This window comes from Poeciliopsis prolifica, unplaced genomic scaffold (assembly GCF_027474105.1).
Source record: "Poeciliopsis prolifica strain line A6 unplaced genomic scaffold, Auburn_PproV2 SCAFFOLD039, whole genome shotgun sequence".
Taxonomy (NCBI): Eukaryota; Metazoa; Chordata; class Actinopteri; order Cyprinodontiformes; family Poeciliidae; genus Poeciliopsis; species Poeciliopsis prolifica.
In genome coordinates this window covers 3,087,345-3,112,346 of record NW_026562414.1, presented here as the reverse complement: position 1 = coordinate 3,112,346, position 25,002 = coordinate 3,087,345, and the positions used below count along the sequence as shown (strand labels likewise).

Sequence of the window (25,002 nt, the reverse complement as noted above, 5' to 3'; positions counted from 1 at the left end):
TAGTAATTTTTATGGCTTGAAGCTAGTCAGAGTCAGACTACAGTTGAACCCTTTCCACCTTAAATTCAATCCAAATTAGGCTTTTCTGCACACAAAAACACAGTTTAAAAATCTGAAATTACTCAGAGCTGGTAGCAGCCATTTTATCTCTAAAATCGCTAAAAAGTCATTTTTAAAAAGGTTCTTGATGATTAATTAAGCGTTTTATCATATATTTTCAATATCTCAACATTGTTGTTTTTGTTTTATTTTAGGCTGCCAACTCATCTTGATGGGGACACAAAGAGGAGACTAATAAGAAAAACCTAATAACAGAAGACAATGGATGTCCATAACAGCACTTTACACAATGCGACAGTTCCCTACAGCCTCTTGGAGGTCATAGCCATCGCTACAGTGTCAGCCATCGTCAGTCTGATAACTGTAGTTGGAAACATACTGGTGTTGCTCTCATTCAAAGTAAATAGCCAGCTGAAGACCGTTAACAACTATTACCTGCTCAGTTTGGCCTTTGCTGACCTCATCATAGGAGTCCTGTCCATGAACTTGTACACCATGTACATACTGATGGGCTATTGGTCTTTGGGGAACATTGCTTGTGACCTCTGGCTGGCAGTAGATTATGTGGCCAGCAATGCCTCAGTCATGAACTTGCTTGTGATCAGCTTTGACAGATACTTCTCCATCACAAGGCCACTGACTTACAGGGCAAAGAGGACACCGAAGAGAGCCGCCATTATGATTGGGCTAGCTTGGCTGGTATCTTTTGTACTTTGGGCGCCTCCCATTCTATGCTGGCAGTACTTTGTGGGAAAGAGAACAGTTCCTCACGACGAGTGTGAAATCCAGTTTTTAACCGAGCCCATAATCACGTTTGGAACGGCAATTGCTGCTTTCTACATCCCGGTCTCAATTATGACCATCCTCTACTGGAGGATCTACAAGGAGACGCAAAAACGGACAAAAGACCTTGCAGAGCTTCAAGGACTCACAACTGGGAATGTCCCAGAGGGGAATAAACCACAGAAGACAATGATTCGGTCTTGTTTTCATTTCCCCAGAGAGAAAAGAGACCAGAGTCAGGCCTCCTGGTCTTCGTCTACGCAAAGTAACGCTACTAAAATGACCAGCAGGTCAGATGAAGCATGGGTGAAATCAGATCAGATCACTTCTTTCAACAGCTACACATCATCATCAGAAGAGGAGCATCGGGTTTCAATAGAAACCCCACAAGGATCATTCAAAGAGCAGCAGGCGGGAAAGAGTAATAAGAACGGGGAGGTTCCAGATTATCCAGAGGAGGAGTATTGTTCGACTCCTCAGACGAAGAGCCATAAAAGCTTGATCTCTTACAAGTTCAAAGGCAGCTCAAAGAGTAAAAATGACAATCCACCGAGTCCAAAACCATGCCCTCCAGAGCCAGAGCAGCCGGTCAAAAAGCCGTCTACCTCTTCATCCTCCACTGCTTCTAAGCCCATAGACTCCGCCATGAAGAACAGGATCACCAAGAGGAAGAGGATGGTGCTTGTGAAGGAGAAGAAGGCAGCCCAAACCCTCAGCGCCATCCTCCTGGCCTTCATTCTCACATGGACGCCGTACAACATCATGGTGCTCATCTCTGCGTTCTGCTCCAAGTGCGTCCCTGTGTCCCTTTGGCACTTGGGCTACTGGCTGTGCTACGTCAACAGCACCGTCAACCCCATGTGCTACGCTCTGTGCAACAAGACCTTCCGGAAGACCTTCCGCATGCTCCTGCTCTGCCAGTGGAGGAAGAGGAGGCGAGGCAACAATAAAATGAACTGATGTGGTGGTTAATGCTTTTTATCCCCACATGACGGCGTCTGTTCATATTTGCTAGTGTTCATTTGCCATGTGGTGGTTTTTGTATTTGATATATGTTGGTAGAAATTTAGAAAAAGTCAAAATGACTGGAAGGAAAGTTTACTCAGCCAATAAACATCCTACAAAGAGAAAGATGTATAAAAAAAACATCTATCTTTTATAGCAGTAGGAAACACTGAGGATTTGCATTGAGAATTTTCTCTGATTTTGCTTTTTATAGTTATATGTTTGAGTAAAATAAACATTGTTCTTTTATTCTATGAACTACTGACAACATAGCTCAGAAATTCAAGCAACTTTTTTTTAATTTATTTGCAGAATATGACAAATGGTCAAAATAATGAAAAAGATGCAGTGCTTTCAGATCTCAAATAATGCAAAGAAAACAAGTTAATGTTAATTTAGAAACAACAATACCAATGTTTTAACTCAGGAAGAGTTTAGAAATTAATATTTGGAGGAATGACCAGGATGTTTTCAATGTGGGTTAGTGCATTTTTCCCAGACCTGGACATTTCTTCTCCTTTTTGTTTGCATTTTTTAACCCTGAATAATTGTGCTCAATATAAAATCTGAATTTTCTCAATTTTTAATTGTGTGAGGATACTACTGCAGTAAAAGATGGATTTATTTTAAAGCTTTTTGCACATATTTTTCACTATATGTGTGTATTTAGAAGGAGTTAAAAGGCTTCACAAAAGTTACCTTGGATGAACTTACCTTGGATTTTCAAACGCTTTTGAATAAAAGAGGCGATGTGAAGGAACCAAAATCTTTCTTGAAACGGATGGCTTCAGATGATGCCTCCAAATCTCAGAATGAAGAACCTGTAATTTGTGTACCATGATGGTTCATGATGCTGCCACTTTTCACAGCAAGAAAAACGGATTAAATAAGAATAATTCAGTGTATCTTTTCTAGGTGTTGTCTTCAATCTGTGTTTCTGGGTCCAGCACAAAATAAGTGCAAAAAGTTTGAAGTGCTCGTTTATGACAGCTGTTAATGTCATTGTATTTGTTGCTTTGTATTGATCTTTTTCTATGTAGATTCAGATACACAAGTTGATTTGAGAAGATGTAATTTTTTTGTGACATATCTGAAAAATGTCCTTATTCTGCATCCGACCAAATTAATTTGCGCTTTCTTATTACGAGATTACCCATCATTCACTTGCTTATTGCTGCTGATGCTACTTGCATTTCCAGTATTTCTTTTCTTGCTGGTTCTTGATGTGTTTTATATAAAAAAGTATTTTGTTTTGAGACTCACAACTCAGCTGTTAGTCATGTCTTCTGAATAAAATTCTAGCTGTTAACTATATCAACCAGAAGGATGTGAGGTGCCTGTGATTGTGACTTTTCAAAAAATACAAAACAAAAAGTGGAGTTCAGTCACTTTATCTCAAATTAAGATTGAAGAAAATAAACTCGTGTATTTAAATATGTCAAAAATTGCAAATAATTACACTATAGTTCTCAAAGGTGTGCAAAAACTGGCCAGGTTTTTATATGAAACCAAATAAAGCTTTTTTGGACTTTATTTATATAAAAATCCTGTACAATTCAACTTTAAAGCTTGTACAGGCTTTAAACTTGTACTTAATATTTAAAAAGTTAAAGTAGCATCCACTGATCCAACTGTTAATTTTATCCACAGAAAAACTTTTTTTTAAGTATGAATAAAGGCAAACCCAGAGCATGATGCTGCCACCACCATGCTGCACTGTGTCTGATTTGTTTCCAATTTGTGGCCCAGATGTTTATTTTCTGGTTTCATCAGACCAGAAAACATTCTTCCATCTAGTTTTAAGCCTGGATGTTTTCTTTAAAAGAAAAATAATTCCGGCCCACCATGCCTTCTTATGTGGCCCACTAGATTATAGACTAAACACTAAGTGTGCGTAAATATTATGTTATCAATCAAATCAATTTTTTATCTGTTTATTGCCAAATTGTATCAGTCAGTCCCTGTAGTTTTTTGAGAATTATTGTGGAAATTCACGTAAAATCAACAAATCCCCACACTTTTTTTGCACTGATTGGGAGTTTATTGTCGATTTTTCTCCAAAAATAGTCAAAAACTTTTTTATTTGTTCTCAACAGCTGCCTCCGCCTTAACCTATGTCAGATTATAGTCCACGAGATATACAGGGATTATTAAAAAGTCGTATTTTCCATCATAAATGCATATAATATTTCAAATATTTCCAAATCAGTACCACAAACACTTTGATTTTTATTGCAAAAAATTACAAAAAGAATCACAAAATCTGAAAAGATGTTCAATAATAATATCTAATTTTAAGGATTCACTGATATTTTAACAGTTTGTTAACAGGTTTTATCAATACATCCTGGCACAACTCGCACTTTAAGAGCATTCAGGATCTAGATTTGGCCCAAAACCAAAATGAATTTGACACCCCTGCTGTAGAGAATAAAGAAGACAGAAATTAATTCAGCTTCTTCACTGCTTATGGTCTTTTAAGTAATTTTGGAGAACATTGTGGATAACTGAGAGGACTTTCTCAGAGTGGTGAATTATTTCTGCGTTGATGCAGTTGGATGTTCAGGATAATCAGCCAGTTGAAAGACCAAATGAAGCCCTACGTTCACGTTTCTGGTAGAGGCTACAAGATTTCTTCCTTTGGAAGAGAAAGAGGCCCAAAGCATCATGGATCCTCCTCTGTACTCAACAGTAAACATGTGCATTTGCCAGATATTCGGAACATCAAGATCAAGAATGTCTTTAAATTAAAATTAGAATATAAAAACAGTGATCTGTAACAACTTTAGTGAGCAGCAATATGAACTTGTGTTTATAAATGTACAAAATATAGATAGCAGTAGTGTTTGTTTATTTTGCAGTTTCATCAATTACTGTTAAAACAGGGAGGCTGAATTTGAATTTTGTTACTGTTTACTTATAATTTATATGTTTAACTGTTCAAATTTCCCAATCTAAAGTTTTATTTTATACTGTTCTGTAAGGTTTTTGTGAAAGATGCACATTGGTTTTAATGTTAAAAATTTCATGTGCATTCAAAATGACTGTTGCTAAGTTTTAGAGAAATGCTCCATTCCTCAGCCGAAAATACAGTAAATAACACTGAATCTGATTATGTATAAATATTGTATTTACCAAAATATTTTAAGTTTCACACCTGTGAACATTAAATGTAAATTTTGTACACTGGGTTTGGTGATGTTTTCTTCTGTTCTGTTTCTGGCTTTTGGGAACGTATCTTATGTTTAAGGGCTAACTTGTGCATCTTGTGAATTTTAGAAAGCAGTAGTTGAACAGTAATGTACATGTGATTATTTAAAGAAAACATCCCTCCTAGTATCCATCATGTAAAAAAGATTTTATATGTTTGAATGATGACTTTGTATTGACCCTTTGCAACTACGTCACTAAATCATTCCAGGCGCCATGATGGACGGCGGAAGTGAGGGGCGGGAGTGTTAAACGTAGCTAATGAAATTGTTTTTCAAAGTTGTTTTTGCCAGTTTATTCATGGCTTCTACTTGTTCGAGTTCAGCTAGTTTATCTGTGAATGCAACACATCTTGTTGGGCTTTACAGATGGAGGTATTTACAAAAGTTGGAAGCAGCTAGCTTAGCAACGACCCGAACCTCCTCTCACCGGACATGTTGATCAAATTACCGACTTTGCCTGAATTTACACAACATAATTTATGTGATTATGTCGTAAACGGCGATTCCCCTTTACACAGAGGAAGCCTTACAAAGGTAGAAAAAACGAGATGCTAACCACTTCGCTCCATACATGCTAGGCTACATGATGGTTACCATGGTTACACGTACATAATACAATATTGGATATTATTTTTTAATCGTCTTTACATATGACGTTTATAAAAGCTAATGTTCTTGCCTTGTAGAAAGTGTTCGCTGCAAATCCGCAGTTACACCGAGGGCTGACAGTCGTTATGGTTAACGGCTGCCATCTTTCCTCATTAAAAGTTATAAAATGAAATGACAAGTTTGGTTTCACGCGTGTCTGTCTTTGCAGCGACCAGTGACTATTTCTACTGCGAAATCGACTTAATAAAAGTGATATTAGACCACCAGACGTTTTTTTCGATCGGCTTTACAGGAGCGCGTCTGTTTTTGACGTCCATCATGGCGGAAGAGTTCTGAAGGAAGTGACGTCACGCGCAAACGGTCGACGCTGCTCCAACTGTACATCTGTCGCTGTTGAATTTACAGTTGTAAACTCTGTGCCTTTTGTTTTGTTCATATATTTGTGACTGAATCTGTGCTGCTCTGAACTTTTACATTTACCATCCAAATAAATGCAGAAAGAAAGATAATATAGTTGAATTTTTGAAAAACAATGTTCTATTTAATTACATTTTTAATTGAAATAACATGTCAAAACTATTTATAATCTCCTCTAAGGCTGAGCAGTATGGCCCAAAAAATTTATCAAGATGAAATGAATTTTTTTGTTATTGTACCAAATCAGGACTAAATTTATTTCAGTACACCCGATCCAGAGAAGACAATAGACAAAAACAAGGGAGACGGGGTGCATTTTACATCAGTTCATATCAAAAATTACTGATTGGTCTTTGTTTAAAATACCCCAAATACCCATAACTGCTTAAAAATAAAACAAATGGGTGTGAATGGAGAAAATGAGAACACCTCATGAATAAATTGCAGATAAGAGGAAAGGTCACATCACTAGTTTAGCAGTATTTAGGATATTTAATGCAAAAATCTAGTATGTTTTTCAACTATATTGCCTAGCCCTAATCACTTATGTACGAGAAGTTTCCCCCAACCACCTGTTTGCACAAAAAAAAAACAAGAATTTTTGCATTTTAAATAAATAAAAAAGAACCTTTGTAACCTTTGCCCAGTACCCAGTAGTAAAAGTTTTTGCTTCACTTGCCCAGTTGTGTAATTCTGTAATTGCTATTCAAGTATTAACCAATTAATCACAATATTGAAAGTATTTTTTTAGCAGCAGATGCATCTTTTACTACAAATAATCAAGTGTATGTTAAAGAAATGCGATGCTGTTGCATTTTGGGCAAGAACATATTTATTTTATTATTTTAAAAAAGGAACTGAATGTTTCAAAATTGCGTTACGCCTTAGTAGAAATGATGTGTGATTTTCACATCATAATGTGATGTGAAAATCTTAAATATGAAGAAAGAAAATAAGAACATTTTACACAAACAACTGAGTTAATGATTTTAATATTGACTTTACTTCCCACTTTATTAAAAAGCAAAACCAGCATCACTCTGCAGATCTGGAAAACCAGCCACACCTCTTTTACTCTCTAACCTGTCAACCACGGTCGCTTTAATTTATACACCTCAGGCACATCATGTACAGTATATAAGCATACAGTGCACTATAATAATTCTTAGAATGAGGTCATGTGTTTACTACCAAACAAATCAGATATTCTCAAATAAAAAATGTTATATAGCTTTTTAATTTATTTATCTATACTTTTAAATAAGAACTCATCTTAAATTTTGATTTCATTCACAGTCGGATTACCAAAACTGTCCAGGAAAAGAAAAACTCTGAATATGTATATAGGCTCTTTTTTTTTCGATAGAGGAATTTAGCAGCAGTGGGAAAACTACACAATTAGGACAAACAAACAGAAAGTAGGAATAATAGCTTTAGCAAACATTTTCCACAGTGCAGCTTGAAACCAAAAACACTTAGCTTTGTTTCAGACAGTATATTGGAAACCATGGTGTGCTCAGAACATTTACAGATGGAGAAAACTGTACAGCAGACCCAGGTGAATGGGGGAAATGACACTTGACAAATCTTGTTTTGACATAGCAAGTCAGTTCCAGCAGGTTGGTACTGTACTACCTCCGTTTCACTGCAGGCCTGCTGCCCTTGCTGCTGCTGCTGCTGCCGGCCTTGCTGGAGCCCTTGGAGCCGGAGAAGAGCTTGGTCATGAGCTCAGAGACGTCTGGAAGCTCAGGGTTGGGATTCAGCATGTTCATGGACTGCTCCATTTCCTGCAAACATGGAAGGGATTTCAGAAACTACAGACTAACATCCTTTGGTCGTCTGAAGCTACCCACTGAGGTAACGCTTTGTTTGAAGGGGTGCGCACTCGGTTATCATAAACATAACACCTGTTATGAACATGAAGGAGTCTTCATGAATGCTTATGAAGTGTTGTAATGACACTTTTAATGCAGGCTTTAATTGCACTTTGCATTGAAAGTGTCATTTCGTAAATAATGCAAAGTTTTAGTGAATCTTTGTATTAAATGGGTCATTATTTACTGAATGATACTTCATGAAAACACTTGTAAACATTGATGAAGCGTCATTCATGTTCATAGCAGGTGTCATGTTTATGGCAGTCTCATGTCAAATAAGGTGCTACCCACATTGAAAACCACTGTATTGAAATAATAATGTCTACAAAAGCTGTAGTTCACCATCATCAGTCACTCTGTGTTCCTGCCTCTTCAGGACCATTTCCATCCTTTTCGCAAAGTCTGCCCCATCTGTTCCTGTTTGCTTTTCCCTAGACACCAAACCCGCCCATCACCTCTGTTCCCGTCACCAACTCAAATCCTGCTTTTGGGGAATAACCACCAACAATACGCAACATTTCCCTGAGTGTGTCATGAGCCTGGCGGGCCATCAGGCTTTACTTGCCTCTCCACCAGGTCAAGCATAGTTTGTTTAATTCAAATAGGATTTTTAATACACCATTCACAGGATTGATAGATTAAGCAAGGGGGTGTGCATTAATTGTGCAGCCCCTGCATATTCCTGTTGACGTCACACTATTATTTCCAAATTATTATGCCTGCTGTGAGTTTCTGTGACCTTTGATATTTAACACAAAATCACGATGTGCTGCTGCCTCTACCACCAGGCTTAGCCTGTTTACTGGGGAAAACTGAATACCAATCATGACTTTTTCAAATTTCGAGCTTCGGTTTTATCAGTATATCTGAAACTTGTTGCACAACCAGAAAGTTCTGAATAAACTTATCATTTCATCTGCACTAAAGCAGAACCATGAGAGCTCTGCTCCTCAACCTCTAACCTTGCTACATTTCCATTTGGTCTCCTGACAGGTCTTATACCGCCCTTCTTCTCTGCTTCATGCCCAAATCTCTAACTTTACCCATCCTGGAATCTGATGAACTCAAAAACCCAACAATCTTTTCTGGCCAGTTGTTGCCTAGCATATGGATTTCATTCCTTACAGTTCTCTAAGAAAAAGTTATTCCATTACAACGCAATATAATGAGGTCAACATTTAAACATCAGAATGCCTTTTACACCAGTTAAAAATGCTGCATATCATAAACACCCTACCGGAGACCTGAAGGTGTTCCTTACCTTCCTCATCTCTGGGTCGTTGGTATTGACGACTTTGGGCAGCAGAACAATTATGAGCAGAGGTAAAACCATCATCATCACCTGCAGAAGCAACAAACATTTAAATGAGGAATTCACCTGGAGCTCAATTCAGTGTTGACAAAATTTATTACCATTGGGTTCATGAGGAAATCTGTCCAGCCCCAAGTTTCTCTCTTTATGAAGTAAGTGTGAGGACCACTGGCTCTGATCTGAAGTGGGTAAGGCTGACGAATCACCTCTGAAGTCTTAATGTAATTCACAAGACGCGCCCTGTGAAGGAGACATGGCCTCAATATGGGTTACAACTGCAAATAATGTATTTTTGGCTTAAATTATGGTAAAGCCTTACCTCATTTTCCCCTTGGAAGTGATATCAACACGAACTGGTTCAAATCTATACGTAGGGGTAGCAACCTCCACAACATAAGATCCAGAAGGGATGTCATTCACTGCAAAACTCCCATCAGTTCTGTAAAAACAAAAGGCCAAGTGATTTCAGTTTAAATAACTGAAATCACACATTCTGCAACCACAACACATCTTATAGTTAATATTACAGCAATAAAAAGAGAGGGTGGGGAAATTATTTTTGGAAAAATCACTGTTCCTTCCCGTGGGATAAAGAGAAACTGCAGCAATGTAAACACAGAACAACACCTGGAAACGAGTGTTTGGCTTATATCCATAAAATAAAAGAAATTGAAAGACCTGTATTGTTATGTACTGTGAACATGTTATTCTCATTAACTCCAATATTTGAAAACAACTTTTCAGAGAATTTTTTTGTATAATAAGAAGCCAACACCCGTCATGTTTTGTAGAAAACATTGGTTTGAACTGTTACTATGTTGACAACAGACTCGACTCTCAAGAGGCCCGCAATTAGCATTTAGCATGCGGGCCTTAGGTGCACTTTATGTCGTAATTAAGCATATTCTTGTACATGGTTACTATACTTACATCCATGTGTATTAATCTGTAAGTAGTCTACCAGTTTTAAGCCATTATTTGTGTTCAGCATCAATCGTGCGGTCACCTGATCTTGAGATGCTAACAGCAATGCTAACGCTAAACACTTAGCAAACAAGCTAACCACTGAAGCGTCTTTGGTAATCTCTTACCTTAAAAACCCCACATATTCCTCGCCCTCAACCAAGACTCTTGCCGTTGAGACCCAATCTTGAGTTTTCACGCCAGGTACGATCGCTCTTCCCTCGATTTTGAACTTATCTCCGTTCGGCTGCGTCGATACGCCCGCACCAGGCCCCGTTTCCATGTCGGTGAAACAGCCAACCAGGACGAGGCCGGTTTGAATGAAAAGCCACAACAGCGGCATGCTACCCCTCTGCGACATGGTCCGATGTTGTTACACTAAAGTGGCTTCCAATAAATTTCGCAGGGACATGTATGTGGTGGCAGGTTGTGTGAGAAGCGCTTATTTCAATATCAGCTGTGTCTGAGGGGAAGTGACGTCACATCCGGAAAAGCGATATACAAATTTGGGCACCAAATGTTTTTTTTTTTAGATCGCAGTTTAATTTATTACCCTGACTATAATAACTGAATTAAATTAAAAAATTATTTAATAATCACAGAGATAAATCAAGATGTATTGTAACTCATATTAAATAATTTCCTTCAAAGTGGTAAATGCTGTTGGCAAGAACGATCTCCTAGGTGATGCCACTGACTGGGAAAAAAAAAAAATCTATCATTGATGACTGTTATGTTTAATTGCCAAAGATCAGTGGGAAAAATCAAATGTGCTTTCTTTGCACTTCCACCTACTCGTGTAAACATTTGGCTATGTTTCTAGCTTAAGTTTAGAGATTTAAAGTTGCATTTACTCTATATTTTTGCTGTTTTGTCCAAAACTGTCACCACAAACTGTTTTCTGGCATTGGAATCATACTTGACTAGAGAGAAGATACCCAAAATATTAGGAAAACTGCTGTTGAATGTCACAGGAGAAAAAGAGTAGACAAACCATAGTGAGAAGAGAAGCAATACTGTATTCTTTTTTCTTTTTTTTTTTAGGAAATTTATTTAAAAGAAAATTAAAAGAATCACTTATTTGGACATTTGTTGGTCAAACAAAACAAGAAGAGGCAAGACAACTAATAACTTAAAGACTCTTGGAGATTCAAGTTCCTGATTCCGAAGAAACCAGGCACACAGAAGAAGAAACAAACAGGGCATTTCAAAGACAAGTGATTTAGTGAGAGACAAAGACATTGGCACTTCATAGAGCATCATAACAGCCGGTCTTATGAGGTCCACTAAACATGCCCCTTCACAAGACGGTCCACTTCAATGTGAAGCAGTCATTTCTGTGCAGGCTTGCTGCCCTCCTCCAGAGGAGTCCCCAGCTCTAGCGGAGGAGATTTGTCTGAATGATCAGGTTCAATCCCAGTTAAGAAGTTTGAGTGTCCGCAGAGTGAACCAGTCCATTTCTCTGGCAAATATCACTTCAAAAAACAGCCAAGATCAGCAGTAGTGGTCACATGCATCAGAGTGCTACATTTATTAACTGTCAGGGAAGTTGAGAGAGATGAGATTCAATGGTCTGGAAAACAAATGAGAGAGAGTATGATAATTATTTAAACTATAATTTTTTTTAAGTCATTAAAATATATTAAAACTGAATAAAAATATCCAGAAACTGCAGCTGAAGGAACTTACTTTCGCCAGCTCTCCCACTGATCCTGAAACCAAACATAGTAGAGATCCTTCTTTCCACAAGTCCTTCAGTCGCTGCTTCATGACATCGACGTTCCTGAAACAAACAGAAAAGTATTATCTAGTGGTTCTTACAGGTTGACAACTGATAGCTGCCAACACTTTAACTAGGGACCTAGAAAACTACCAGAACTGACAAACTTAAAGGCAGGGTTTTAGCTTTTTTTTAAAAGTATTTTTAAAATATTTGCATTTTTTAAGACAAGTATTAATCTTTCAATCTTTTAATAATACATAATTATCAAGTAATATTTAGAAATTTTCTGTTAACTTTAAACATTTAACTCGAAAACACAACGGGCTGCTGGGTGAATGACAGCCCTAGTGCTCAACTGCCAGGCTTAGCAAGTTTTCTGAGAGAAACCTTGGAAGATGACCCACTATGCCTACAGGTATACAAAACATTGTTGAATAATTTTTTTACTCAGAATAATTATTAGATAATTCTTAGAAAAGTATATTTCCAGATACTATTAATACTCATCACTTTAAATCCAAACAAGTTGCTCAAAATATCAACATTTACACTCGCAGGTTAAAATGGCTGCAAAAAGATGCACAGTTATACAACCATTCATCTTTGAAAAGCATCAGTAGTGCCTCCTGCACAACAAAATTTTAATAAGTGATTTTGGGATAGCTTTTCCAGCAGCCATTGTACAGCGGTTTAACCTGCTGACCAAAAATTCTGGAGCTCTGGTTGCTAGATGATAGGAGGGGCTTTCCTGCAATTGCTAGGTGAGGGACAGTGCTCGTTTTAAGATGGGTATTAATATTTTTGTGACTTTACATTCCAGACATTTTTGAAATAGCTAATTTTCTAGACACCAAAAAAACATTAACTTATTGCCAAAAAGCATATGGATAGTTTTTTTTTTTTTTAAAGTGAACACACCAAAGTCTTGAGCCTCTGTCAGTATGAACTAAGGAAAGCACTCATTTCAGCTGATCACATTTAATTTAATTCTATATTCAGCTGCTGTTGTCAACAGAGCTAAATGTAGATTTAGTTGCGATAAAACTGAGATATTAAGTTGAACATTAATCGGTAACATTAAACCTATCCACCTTAAAAGGCCACTAGAAATCCTCGCTCATTCTGAAATATGAGCATCACAAGACAATCAAAGGTTCAACTTTGGAGATTCTTTAAGACGGTAATCAGCATGGCACACCCACCTGTCCTCTGAACAACTGTCCTGCAGTCTCTTCTCGGCTTTGGAAAGTTCAGGCCACCATTTCCTGATGACGGTCTGAAGCCAGTGTAAAGCCACCATTATGTGTCTGTAAAAAAAAAAAAAAAAAAAAAAAAAAAAAAAAAAAAAAGATAAATGGAGTAGTTTTCACCTCATCTCAGTCATTCTTAGACATAAACAACAAGTTTGTATAATGTAACAAGAAGAGTGCCCCCTCTGGTTCTGTAATGGCAAACAGAATTAGCTCAAGGCAGATCTAAAACTAATTTTTCAGGGAAATAATTGAGGCCTTTTCACTTGCAGGGACTTTAGGAAGTTTTTTTCCTGGACCAGGTAGCATTGTGGTGAACGGTGGACATGATTTCTTTACTTTAGTCATATCATCCTCTGCCTGCCTTCATTTTTGGTAACATTAAAATGACATCAGTTTTATATTTTTACTTGTGTACAACATTGTATCCTATGCACAATGACTTGGTGTATTACAAACACTGAATAAGTGTTTTAATACAGCAGTTTATGTTGTCATATTTTCATTAAGTGGAACTGAAAAACTACAATGAAAGGAATTTTTGTTTTAGCGTTTTCTCAGATATGGAAGGAAAAACAATTTCTGAAGTCCTTAAGAAATTTTGACCCTTACATTTAAATATTTTCTCATAGTTTACGCTCTAAGACGGAATAAAGAGACCAAATCTATCCAAGATGGTCACCTTTCTTCCTTCTTTTCACAAAAACTAGTATTTTGCTACATGTTTGGGAGGGAGAAGCAAGGGAAGAAAGCAACTAAAACTTCTTGGATGGATGTGGTGATGCAATGTTGTTGATATCAGAGGAACTTACTCTTCATATTTGCTGGAAAGAATGACTTTGACTTGGGGAAGCAGGTCAACACAGCAGCCAAGTGACAAACATGGTGCTTCAGTTTGAAGGCTAATAAAATCAGAAAAAAGAAGTATAAATAATGAATGGATGATGACTCACAGTAGACTGAATGGGAATTAATAATCGAACAACTGAATTCTATGTAGGAGAGGCAGAAAAGTAAAATATTTAATTTCAGTAAAGCAGTAGACTCACTAGCATTTATTTACGTCACACATTCAGTTCAGGCATAAAATGATAAAACACAACTTATAGTGTTTTTATTTGTATTAATATACTTATAATATACATTGACAGCTGAAACTAGAAGTTTAAAATAAATTTCCCTGATATATAATCTCTTAAAAAATTGTCTCACAAAAGAACTCTCAATACGTTTTCTAACATTTACCAAATAGAAATAATTTTAGTACTTCTGACTGGCATAACCAGAAAAATTTGGTCTAATTTGCTTCAGAGTAAGGAAAAAATTGTGTATGCATCTTTAATTACTGTATGTAAACTTTCAGCTGTATAATCCTATCACTGATATATCACGTTTTAAAAAAAGTTGTGGAAAAAAAACAAAACATAAAAACTTAACAGCTGGTCTATAAAAATGAAATGTAACTCACTTGTTAGTTAAGACAGGTAAGCAGTCAAGCAGAACTCCTGTGTCTTGTATTCTGAGGAGCAAAAACAACTAAAACAATGAGTCACATGGAAACGCCCAATGCACCAAATAATATGATATAATTTTACCTTATAAGGTAGGATACCAGCTCGCTGGCATTTCTTCGCCATAGTGTCAGAGCTACTTTAAGTCGGAGATCTCTTCCAAAGAGAATGTGGGTCATAGCTTCATGGTCCTTTGATAACTTGTAAAAAAAATCAAAAATACTGGTGTGTAAGAGTAAAACCAAGACTGTGAACGTTCTTTTAAAGGTCTGTTTCTCACCTCGGTAAAGTCCGCGTACTTGGAGCTGGCCCCTGCCATCTTGGAAGCCTCAGCAGGGTTCATGGGCGGCCCGGAGTGAACGCCCCGCACGTCATCGGAGCATGTCACCTCATTTTCCTTGTTGGCCATGCCGGGGCCACGGAGACGGCCTACATTTGATGACCTTCGGTGCAGCTTTGCGCCCACCTCCCCCGATGAACAACTCCTCCTCTTGCAAGGCAACGGGCGCTGTGTTTTGCCTGGACTCTGTACTCTGCGATGCACCTGGAATCTGAGCGGAGAACCACCGAGATGGGCCAAAGCAGCGGCCGTACAGTCAGGAAGTGAGATTCAAAGACACAAATATTCTGTGTTGATGGAAAGGGAAGATGACTTACAGGTGCATCTCAATCAATTAGAATATCACTGAAAACTAAATATATTAATTCTAGATTATGACCAACAACTAATGACAACACAAAATTCAGCTTTATTAGCCCACTCAAAACCAGGAATCTTCAATCTGCTGCTCTTCAGATCTTAATAACTTTGACGAAAAACAGCCAAACTATTATTCAAACTTAACCTTTGAATCTTTTTAAATAAAGATGTAAATATTAAGCATTAAATATAAAGTTTAAGCTGTTTGTTTGTGGAATTTTTTCCATGTTTGTTCATATATTTTTATGTGGATCTATTTTTCTTGTGAGTTCAAAATTATGAGGTATTTTTCCATCATTTTTATTTTAAGAAATTTTTATCAGTTTTGGCAAAAGTTTAATGTTTGTCCTAATGTTGCAGTCTAGAAATAGAAATAAAATGGGGACTGTTTAAAAATGACAAATATTCACTACAGAAAATTGGTTATCAAAATTTAAAAACCCATAAAATTTGTGGTTCTGAATGGGTTTTATTTAACTAAAGGTTGCATAAAAAAAAAAAAACTTTTTTAATATATACAGAAATGTTAGCCTTTTCAAATGTATGCCTATACAGAAAACTTTCTAAGCCCAGTGCTCAGGGCGCTAGGGCAGCTGTCCTTTTTGAGTTAAAAATATTTGATAGTTGAGCATATTTGGAAGACTGGAAGATTAATACCAAAACACCAACTATAAAGTCTAAAAAATGCAATAATTAAAAAAAACCTAAAATAAATTAACAATGCTAAGCCTGGCGGGGCCACAAGGAAAGCCTGGTGGCCCGTCAGGCTTATAATCCAGTAGGGAAATCCTACTACTCAGTACTATGTCAAGAATATATGTGTTGATACATGTTGAGATCATCACAAAAAATATTTTGAAAGCTTTAATACACTCTTGTAAACTCATTAAAAGATCACAATAAAGTTATTTCTTTTCCAAAACCCTTTTTTTTTCTCACAAAACTGTTATTTGGATCAAAATACATGTAATTATTTTTCGAGTAACTGAATGGATTTTTATCTAGAGTTTATGTTTACAATTAACACAAGTCAGCCACAACTGAAGTCTTATAAATCTCCCCATTTGAATGGACTTTGCTTCAAAAATATTCTCAAATTTCTAGCTTCTCAATCTCTTTCTACCAATTTCCTTCCACATAATTTGAATGAATATGCTTGGTTACAGCAAATCAAAAATATACACCAATTCTTTTAAAAACTGAATGTTGTGTTTTGATAAGTTGAAATTAATAATAGAAATGATCGTGAACTATCCAATTCTTCATTTAAAGATTATGAAACATATGAATGCTACATTTTCGATTTGAATCACTTAAAAAGTTTGATGATATTCTAATTTCTTGAGGTCTACCTGTAATATTCCAGGGCGAAGAGGGACTAATCTGTGGGACGGTGAGAGAATGATTATATTTGGATGAACCCCACGGATGTGAAATTAGAGACTCACCTGTCCTTATCTAATTCTTCCTTATTAATAAAATCCACCTAAAACAAAAGGATAGGGGATGAGGGCACTACCACTACTAGAAACCACTGATCTACACTTCACTTTCACCAGGATTTAACACACACATTTACTGTATTTCATGCATTAAACCAGAGTTCTTGGTATTCCTACCTGCTTCATGTTCTTCTCAGTAGAAACATACAGGCATGACCGCAGAAAGCCATTGGATTTATTGCAGATGACCTTAAAGACTTCCCGTTGCTTACAATGGTTGCCAGCAGCCATAATAAGGGACACTGTTGAACAAACATAATCACTGATAGTATAACTCATTTATCCGGAGCTGTCAACTAACATTGAGGCTATATTTTAACATCAACTAAGAATGTTTTAAAAGGTAAATCTAAGTGTAAACGTTTTTGATTAAAGAGGCGTTTCCCGATTTAGACTCGTTAAGCTGCAACAAAAGTCAAAATTAAAAGTTCAGAATACACTTCTAGCTTTCGTAAACATGTAAACAGGCCATTCAAGTAAGTGAACATTAACTTATAAAACGGCAATTTTAGTACAACCCAAATGACGTTACCGGTAGCTTTAACTTTTAGCATTTAGCTCAACCGCGAAGAAAACACGGAGACGTTAAAAGTAACGAGCTGGGCCGCTGCTACGAGCTAGCTGGCTAACAGGTTAGCCTCGCCACCTTCAGGGAACATATGGCTTCACGTAAAAACAAACGGTGATTCCGACAAGCTGCTGTTTTCACCATTTACACCGGGGGATTGAATACCAACCAACTCATTTTGTAGCGCGTAGTAAGGGCTCCTCAGGTGCGCAAATCCAAAAGAAAACGCGAGAAACTGGTTAAACTCAGACAGAAAACTCCACCTCGATGTTGACGCCTCACTGTTTAACCATTCAAATGAATACACCACCGGTGTGTGGGATTGTGGGATTGATTTTTGGCAAAGAAAGGAATGGAGTTTGGGTAGTTTTAGCGACATCTGGTGGACATTGACAAACAAGCATTTGTAACGCCACGCTCTGGCGCCATCTTGTGGTAGGAAGTCTGCACTGCAGCTTAGTAAAGAAAGAACGGCTAATGATAATGCCAAAGTTGTAATTTTCATTCTAATCGATGGCTGTTGTTAAAACAATAGCAACAAAAGTCTAAAATAAACCTGGTCTTGTGTGGGGTTCTTCTTACAGCTTTCTGCCTTCCAACACATTTCGTGTATTTATATATATTTGTTATTATTGTTATTATTAATGCTGAGACAAAAGATGGAAGCTAGAAAACTTAGACTTTATAAAACAATGAGTGTATATAATAATCTTTCAGCAATTAATTAGATAATTTATGCATTTCAATATGTATTTGCTATATATTAATACATAACTCTATAAACTAAAAATACTTACCTTCACTTTCATACAAAGAAGCTTTCCTTCGCATGACATATTTTTGTTGCTCGTCCTTCTAAAGTATTAGCATGGAAATATCTGAAATTATCCCCAGAAATTATTTTACTGACGATCTGGATGCTAGACATTTTGATTCTCTGAATTCAAAGACAATAGGAACAATAATAAACCAGTGACCTAATTTTCTTTGGAGGGTTTAACGGTTCATTTATTATGGTAACACATGTAAAGTCCAGCCAACATATACTGGAAGAATTGAAAATAAAGCACCACACACGGACAGGGCTTTGTTTTGGAGAAACTTGCACATTTAAAATGTGGACTCTCCAGACAACCACAAAAATGAACATTTCTGGTAATCTGTAGCTGATCGTGATCAGCATCCAGCTGCATACACCGACACAAAAACACCAAATTATGAGTTTCTCTTTTGAGACAAACTGATCAATATTCCAAAACAAATGTCTATATTTGATTAAAGTTTTTCTTTTTCTTTTTTTTAGCTGCATCTGTGATGCATTAAGAGTCCAAGTCGTTTGATTTCCATTATATGTGAGACCAATTATGGAAAATATTTAGACCAACTCTACTTCTCTAAGCATTTTTACTGACATTTTAGACTGTAAGTTATTTAGAATAAGAGATGCTTGTTTTATTTCACTGTGAAAGTTTTGTAACAAATAACAGCACAACAAACGTTACTGATTAAACTGAAAAACAGCAAGCCAGAGGGCCCTGCAGAAGACAGTGAGGGGATCTGAAAGGCTACCTTGAGTGTTTTTAGATTTCAGACATTTTTATTGATGATTTTTGATGAGTTTAGGTAAAAGTAAACAAAAAAAGAACCTAAATCAATAATTTTATAAGGTTGTAAAAAAATATTTAAAAACTTTTTGGCCATTCTTTTGCAGTTCTGAACATCTAGGGGATATAAATTAATAATATCACAACAAACCTTGTTTATTCCAGCTCCCTTTAGGCTTATTAGAAACATTTTAAGTAATAACTTGGAGAGATTTCAATGTCTGATCTTCTCAGATAAAAACAACCACCCACAAAGAGACTAAGAGCATTATCAGATTTACATCAGCAAGGAAGGATTTGCATTACAAGGTTTCACCCAGATAAAAGCAGAGTGTTTGCTGGAGTCTGTGGCTGTTTGAAATTTAAGCTGGAACTTGGCTGAGGTGCAGAAAATCCCCTTCATACTTGTGAAAGGGTGTTTAGCCTCTTTTAGCAGGATGTGCTTACTGCTAAGCAGGACATTTGCGAGAGCAGAAAAAATACCTTCCGGCTCTGAGTGAAAGAAAAGGTTATTTAAAGAAATCAACTCCAACTTTTTGAAAAACATGACCAATAATTCTGCAGCACTTATGTAATAATTAACTACATACATGACCCGTTTATTTGACAAAACGTCTGGAAATCTAAGTGATGACCCTTCCTGCATTGTGCTATGCTTTCACAAGTAAGAATATTACAATAAGCAGAGAAAACATTACGTTTTCATCAAGTATTTATGAAACAGGAGGATTTTTCAGGTCTAAAAGTGGAGAACCTTGAGATGATGCAGTAATCTGCAAACTCAATTTGCAGATTACTACAGAGTGCCTGATTTTAGGGCCACAGTAAAAATTGAATTCTGACTTTTTTCTCAAAATTCTTTTTCTCAGAATTCTGACTTTAATATCAGAATCCTCAAAATAATCACAATTCTGAAAAATTTACAATTCCTAATTTAATCTCAGAATTCTGAAGAAAAAGGCTGATTAAAGTCAGAGCCACTGACTGACATTAAAGTCAGTGGCCCTAATCCTCTTTCGTATTTCTCTTATTCTGCCTTTTGTTTTTTTACATATGTATTTTGTTAAGTGAAAAAAAAATGATTGGCTGTATGACATTTTCCATGTCACACCGTCTTATCTGGGACTAGAAATGTTTTTTGATCTGTTGTCTTTGCATCCAGAGCTTCGTATGCAATAAATAATTGCATTAACATAATTTAGAAATATTTTTGAAATGACATCGTCTCTGTTGTGCAGTCAGCTCAGTGCAAAAACAAAGGGCTTCTTGGTTGCAAAGTGCAAAACCACATGAAATGAAAAAGTTGACAAAGACATGAAGAGAGCAGCAGAGGCAGAGATTTCAACATTCCTGAGTGAATATCTCAAAGCAGACAGAGAGGATTGGGGCTCATGTAAAAACATAAAACTCCCTCTTAGCCCAACCTGAGCTGAAGTATATACATTTCCATTATTCCCCACAGATCAAGTGTTTAGTGGAGCTCTTCTTCTCATCAGAAAGCCAGCAGCAGACACACTGATGCAATTTCCCCGAAATAAAAGCCACCAGCTGGATGAGTCAGCGTGGGAACATTCACACAGCTCAGAAAGTTCATCTGTAACTCAGATTTTTCTCCTACACAGAACCAGGCTCTGTGTGTATCTATAACTACAAAACAGGACTGGACTTTAACTATGCCTTTGAGTGGGAATAATAAGTGCCATAATTCTGAAAGAATATGGAAGAGGATTAGGGCCACTGGAAAAAACAAAAAATTCAAACTTTTGATTTCCAAATATTAAAGTCAGAATTCTGAAAAAAATAATTATTCTGATTTTAAAATCAGAATTTTGAGATTAAAGTTAGAATTCTGAGATTAAAATCCAAATTATGAGATTAAAAATAGAGTCATTTTATTTTCTGTATAGGGAAAACTTTTACCAATTGTATATAAATAACACAACAAGACTTCATAAAACTATTCACACTGCTTGAATCTTTTCACAGTTTTTAAATTTTGATATGTAACTAACCTAAACCTTCAGTATATTTTATTATGTTTTTGTGACTGACACAAAAATGGAGAAAAAAATCATAATATGAAACTTTTGGCATATTTACAAATTAGAGGCGTCGGAGTAACATGGCTGATTTTTATGTCCTCACCATGTATCATTTTCTTTGAGCTCACATTGGTATGCTACTGTGCAATGGTCAACCATGTCAAATCTAAATAAAATATTATAACTTGACAAAAAGAGAAAACACAAAGTTCAAGAATATCTGAACCTTCTGGATCCACATTCTAGCTTTTTCAGACCATCGAAAAGGAACAGATGATCTCTTTTTGATGGTCTGATGAGATGAATCTCAAACTAGGTGGCCCATCACAGCAAACAGATGAGAATAATAGACGCTGAGAGATTGTTAAATGCACATTCCAGCACTAGATGGCAGCGTTTGTCTGTAACTCATTAAAGCTGGTCGATCCAGCTGTTCCTTTAATGGCTTCACTGGGATTTTTAGATTGCCAAATGATTACCAAAGTCCCAGAGAAGTTTTAAAATCACACGCCAAAATAAGACAATTCCAGAGTCAAAAGACTTGGCATGGAAAACACTTTTGCATATTTTGTCTAACAGGATTATAAAATGCTTTATTAGATTTAGGGTGTATACAGACCAACCCGGAATTAGATTCCTGAACCAGATTCTAATCCGTTCGTCTAGAAAGTCAGAGGTTTTGGGGAGGTCTGAATGCAAATTTGAATTCCAAAACGGACTTAAAAACCGAACTTTGATCCGCCTAAAAACCTCAGTCTTGTTCCAGTTGAAGTGGACTTTGAAATGGTAGAAAACCTGTCTGAATGGAGCCTGACCAGAGATAGTTCTGGTCAATATATTACTCTCTGCTCTGTGGGTTAACGGAGATGTTGTGTCAGTTGTCATATCATCAGGTTTGCATTTCGACACTAAACAAGGAAAAGCAGAATATAAATGGTCTGAAGTTGTTTAACAACTTTTTATCAGCTTGTTGTTCCATTGCAGTGGTGCTCTGCAGCTGCTGTAAGTTTTAAACCTTTAATAAGTGACAAAAACTGAAACACGTTTTTCATGTAGGTTTTAAAAGTTAACAGGTCACCAAGATCAAATCATTTGGTTTTGGGCCAAATCAAGATCATGAATGCTCTTAAAGGGCCAGTTGTGCCAGAACATAATGATAAAACCTGTTCACAAACTGTTAAAATATCAATAAATCCTATTGTATGACATCAATTAAAGCTGAGGCAGCTATTTTGAAAGTTTTTGAGAAAAATCTGCAATAAACTCCCAATTATTAGGACAAAAAATGGCAAGAATTTGTTGATTTTGTGTGAATTTCCACTGTAATTCTCAAGAAATTTAAGAAACTGACTGATGTAATTTGGCAGTGAACAGATAAAAACTGCATTGATTTGACTGATAATATTATGTTTGAGCACACACAAGTTATGGCGGGCTAGATTTGGCCCACGGGCCTTGAGTTTGACACATGTGACCTGGAAAAACCGTGTTTTGAATGTGTAAGCAGGGCATTTAAACTCTGAGCAGACAGTGTTGATGCTGACTTACAGCTAAAACTAATCAAAACAAGCCAGCATTGTTGGTAAGATTCATATAAAACCCCAAAATTTATTATTGTTGATAAATAAAAAAATTGAGTTTGATTGCATGTGTGAAAATCTTTTCACCTGACTGCCAAATTTAAATCAGTTTTTGCCATTTTTAGGTAAAAAACAAAAGAAAAACATGTATCTGTTTTCTCAAAAAATATTTCTTAGTCTGGGATAGTGACCTACAAAGAGCAATATCAAAACAAAATAAATTATCATGAGATAAAGAAAGAAGTTTTATGTTTCACAGAAAAAAAAAAATAATCTGAGAAACAGATTGGATTATCCTAATAGCCTTTGCTTTGGAGTTTCTGTTTTTGAGCACAATCTTGGTAGAAGCTCAACCAACAAATGGGGTCATAATGTTAGAAATGTAAGGAAACAAGAGTTTCACACATTCAGAGGACCCAAAAAGCTGAATTTATTCATCACAGGAGCAGCATTTTTCAGGTGAGACACAGTCCAGCCTGTTAAAGCTTTAACCACACTGCACCGCTCACACGACCCGTCCAAATAAGAAACTTCCTTCCATCAAAGAAGAACCAGCCGCTTTGGATCCTTTGATGACGGACAAGAACTTTTTTTTTCCCACCTCAAGCCTTTTTTGTTTTTCTTCTTTCGTGCTGTGTTTTGGTAAGCCCAGAAATTAAAGATGCTTGACTGAAAGAAGCCAAAAGAAGACATGCAAGAGAGACCCAGCACAGAACGTCCATTGTGCCATTTCCAGCATCCAGGAATGAAGTCAGTATACAGTAGAGTGTAGGTACAGATGAATAAACTTTTAGGATTTGCATCGCTGACTACAAAAAAATAATTTTGCAATCCGGACATTAACAGGATGTGGACGGATGTGTGAGAGTGGCAGGCATGGCTGCAGAGCCAGCAATAAATCTAACGTGGCAAACTCTCATGTGTTGGAGTTGGAAGTTAAGGTTATGATTTTAATAAGGTTTAGGTTGAAGTTTGGATTCTAAATCTGATTTTAATGGTTAAACATTAGGTTCACCCAGAAAAAATGAGAAGCTAAACTAACTGGAAGTCAATAAAAAGTCTTGATGTGGCCAGAAATAGACTTTTTTAAGTGTGGGGATTGTAAAACATTGTGAGAAATTTCTGCTTCTACAACTTAGCATTAGGTATAAAATTGTGGTTCTTTATCTTTAACTGAAAACAAATACATTCAGGTGTTCTTGAACATGACATATTGAAATGTCATATTGTGTCTTCAGACAAGTTTCCTGCCAAAAAACCGTCTTGTGCTTTGTGCTAACATTAAATAAGTTATTCTGTTTCAGACAAAATATGATAACCTGCAACAGTGTTTTTACTTTTAATGTTCCATTCCAACTTTTGCACCACCTAGAAGTAAATTATAGAAGCTAATTTTGTTGAGATGGCACACAGAAAGAAAGAAATGTAAAAATGAAGATAAATATTGTTTATTTCTGGAATTAATTGTTGCTAACCCTTAGATCCAAAGTACAAGAATCAGTTTTCGTTCGCTGTTTTCTTTCGTGAGCAGATCTCACAGTGTTCAACACCCTGTTTTTTTTTATTCTACATTGTGCGTAAATCCTTGAGGGTGCTACATAAACTAATAAGAATTTGTCTTTTTTTTTGTGCTATACATTTTTCCCTGACCTGCAGATAAACATGGAGGACAAATATAGTAGGTTCGTCATCATGTCCGTGTCTCTGTGATTTCTATTTCTTCCAGTTCTTCTTCCACACAGGTGTTCAAAACTGCATGGTCCTGCCCCGACTGCTCCCTCACTCACCCTTCAGTTCCCACTTGAGTAGTAATGAGGCACACCTGGTATGCATCACGGATCACTTCACCATAAAAATATCCAACCACTCTTTGGATCAAATATGCAGAGCTAAGAGGAGCTGAGGGGGGCAGATTCTCCGCCACAATCCATGGAGAGGTAAACATCTCTGTCAATGAGCCACGAGCCGAGGATGTGTTGAGTCATGAGTGTTTGAAGGGAAAGCATGTGTCCACCCAGCAGACAAGACCACCAACTCAATCCACTGGGGTTATTTTATCTTTCTATGAATGTAATGTAAAGCTTATATTGGGTTTGCGGTAAAATACACCAACTGTGCTAAACAAAAGCCCAACAAAAGTTGTATTTATACTTCACTGTAGCTCCTAGAAATAGTGCAATACTTTTATTTGTCTCCTTTAAATCTTCATCTTATTGACAGAAGAGGAGGAACAGCCTCAGTTGTGAGGATTACAAGAAAAAGGTCGGAGGTCAAAGCTGTCATT

The 25,002-nt window shown here is 36.6% G+C and overlaps 3 protein-coding genes across 8 annotated transcripts in view; 1 reads left to right on the top strand and 2 right to left on the bottom strand.

Annotated features, from left to right (window-relative positions):
* chrm5b (cholinergic receptor, muscarinic 5b) overlaps positions 1–6,164 on the top strand; it is a 28,521-nt gene extending 22,357 nt beyond the window's left edge. For all 4 annotated transcript variants that reach the window (XM_055054456.1, XM_055054453.1, XM_055054455.1 and 1 more), the window contains one exon: positions 255–6,164. In XM_055054456.1, the coding sequence (XP_054910431.1) occupies positions 322–1,803 (1,482 nt within the window). In that variant the 5' untranslated portion in view covers positions 255–321 and the 3' untranslated portion in view covers positions 1,804–6,164. The remainder of the gene's footprint in view (positions 1–254) is intronic.
* An 897-nt stretch (positions 6,165–7,061) lies between these two features.
* emc7b (ER membrane protein complex subunit 7b) lies at positions 7,062–10,711 on the bottom strand. Its single transcript, XM_055054465.1, has 5 exons — positions 10,367–10,711; positions 9,595–9,714; positions 9,377–9,515; positions 9,225–9,305; positions 7,062–7,873 (listed from the first exon to the last, which is right to left on the bottom strand). Exons 1-5 carry the CDS (start codon positions 10,597–10,599, stop codon positions 7,718–7,720), a joined length of 729 nt encoding a protein of 242 aa, XP_054910440.1. The 5' UTR covers positions 10,600–10,711; the 3' UTR covers positions 7,062–7,717.
* Positions 10,712–11,739: 1,028 nt separating this feature from the next.
* On the bottom strand, positions 11,740–17,825 carry katnbl1 (katanin p80 subunit B-like 1). Of its 3 annotated transcripts, none has more exons than XM_055054431.1 (10): positions 17,662–17,825; positions 17,042–17,166; positions 16,871–16,908; positions 15,003–15,273; positions 14,807–14,922; positions 14,680–14,730; positions 14,024–14,113; positions 13,164–13,268; positions 11,928–12,021; positions 11,740–11,811 (listed from the first exon to the last, which is right to left on the bottom strand). In XM_055054431.1, exons 2-10 carry the CDS (start codon positions 17,153–17,155, stop codon positions 11,779–11,781), a joined length of 912 nt encoding a protein of 303 aa, XP_054910406.1. In that variant the 5' UTR covers positions 17,156–17,166; positions 17,662–17,825; the 3' UTR covers positions 11,740–11,778. The 3 variants fall into 3 exon arrangements, with proteins under 3 accessions (XP_054910406.1, XP_054910405.1, XP_054910403.1); XM_055054430.1 differs by lacking the exon at positions 17,662–17,825 and adding an exon at positions 17,457–17,650; XM_055054428.1 differs by lacking the exon at positions 17,662–17,825 and having other exon boundaries at positions 17,042–17,446.
* Between the last annotated feature and the right edge of the window lie 7,177 nt (positions 17,826–25,002).

Coding starts and splice junctions, on each gene's coding strand:
- katnbl1 (XM_055054428.1), bottom strand. CDS start 17,203: ATGAGTTATACTATCAGTGATTATGTTTGTTCAACAGTGTCCCTTATT. Junction 12,022..13,163: donor GACAGTTGTTCAGAGGACAG/GTGGGTGTGCCA, acceptor TGTTTGTTTCAG/GAACGTCGATGTCATGAAGC. Junction 11,812..11,927: donor CAGTGGGAGAGCTGGCGAAA/GTAAGTTCCTTC, acceptor TTTGTTTTCCAG/ACCATTGAATCTCATCTCTC.
- emc7b (XM_055054465.1), bottom strand. CDS start 10,599: ATGTCGCAGAGGGGTAGCATGCCGCTGTTGTGGCTTTTCATTCAAACC. Junction 9,516..9,594: donor ACTTCCAAGGGGAAAATGAG/GTAAGGCTTTAC, acceptor TCTCCTTCACAG/GGCGCGTCTTGTGAATTACA. Junction 7,874..9,224: donor ACGACCCAGAGATGAGGAAG/GTAAGGAACACC, acceptor CCATGTTTGCAG/GAAATGGAGCAGTCCATGAA.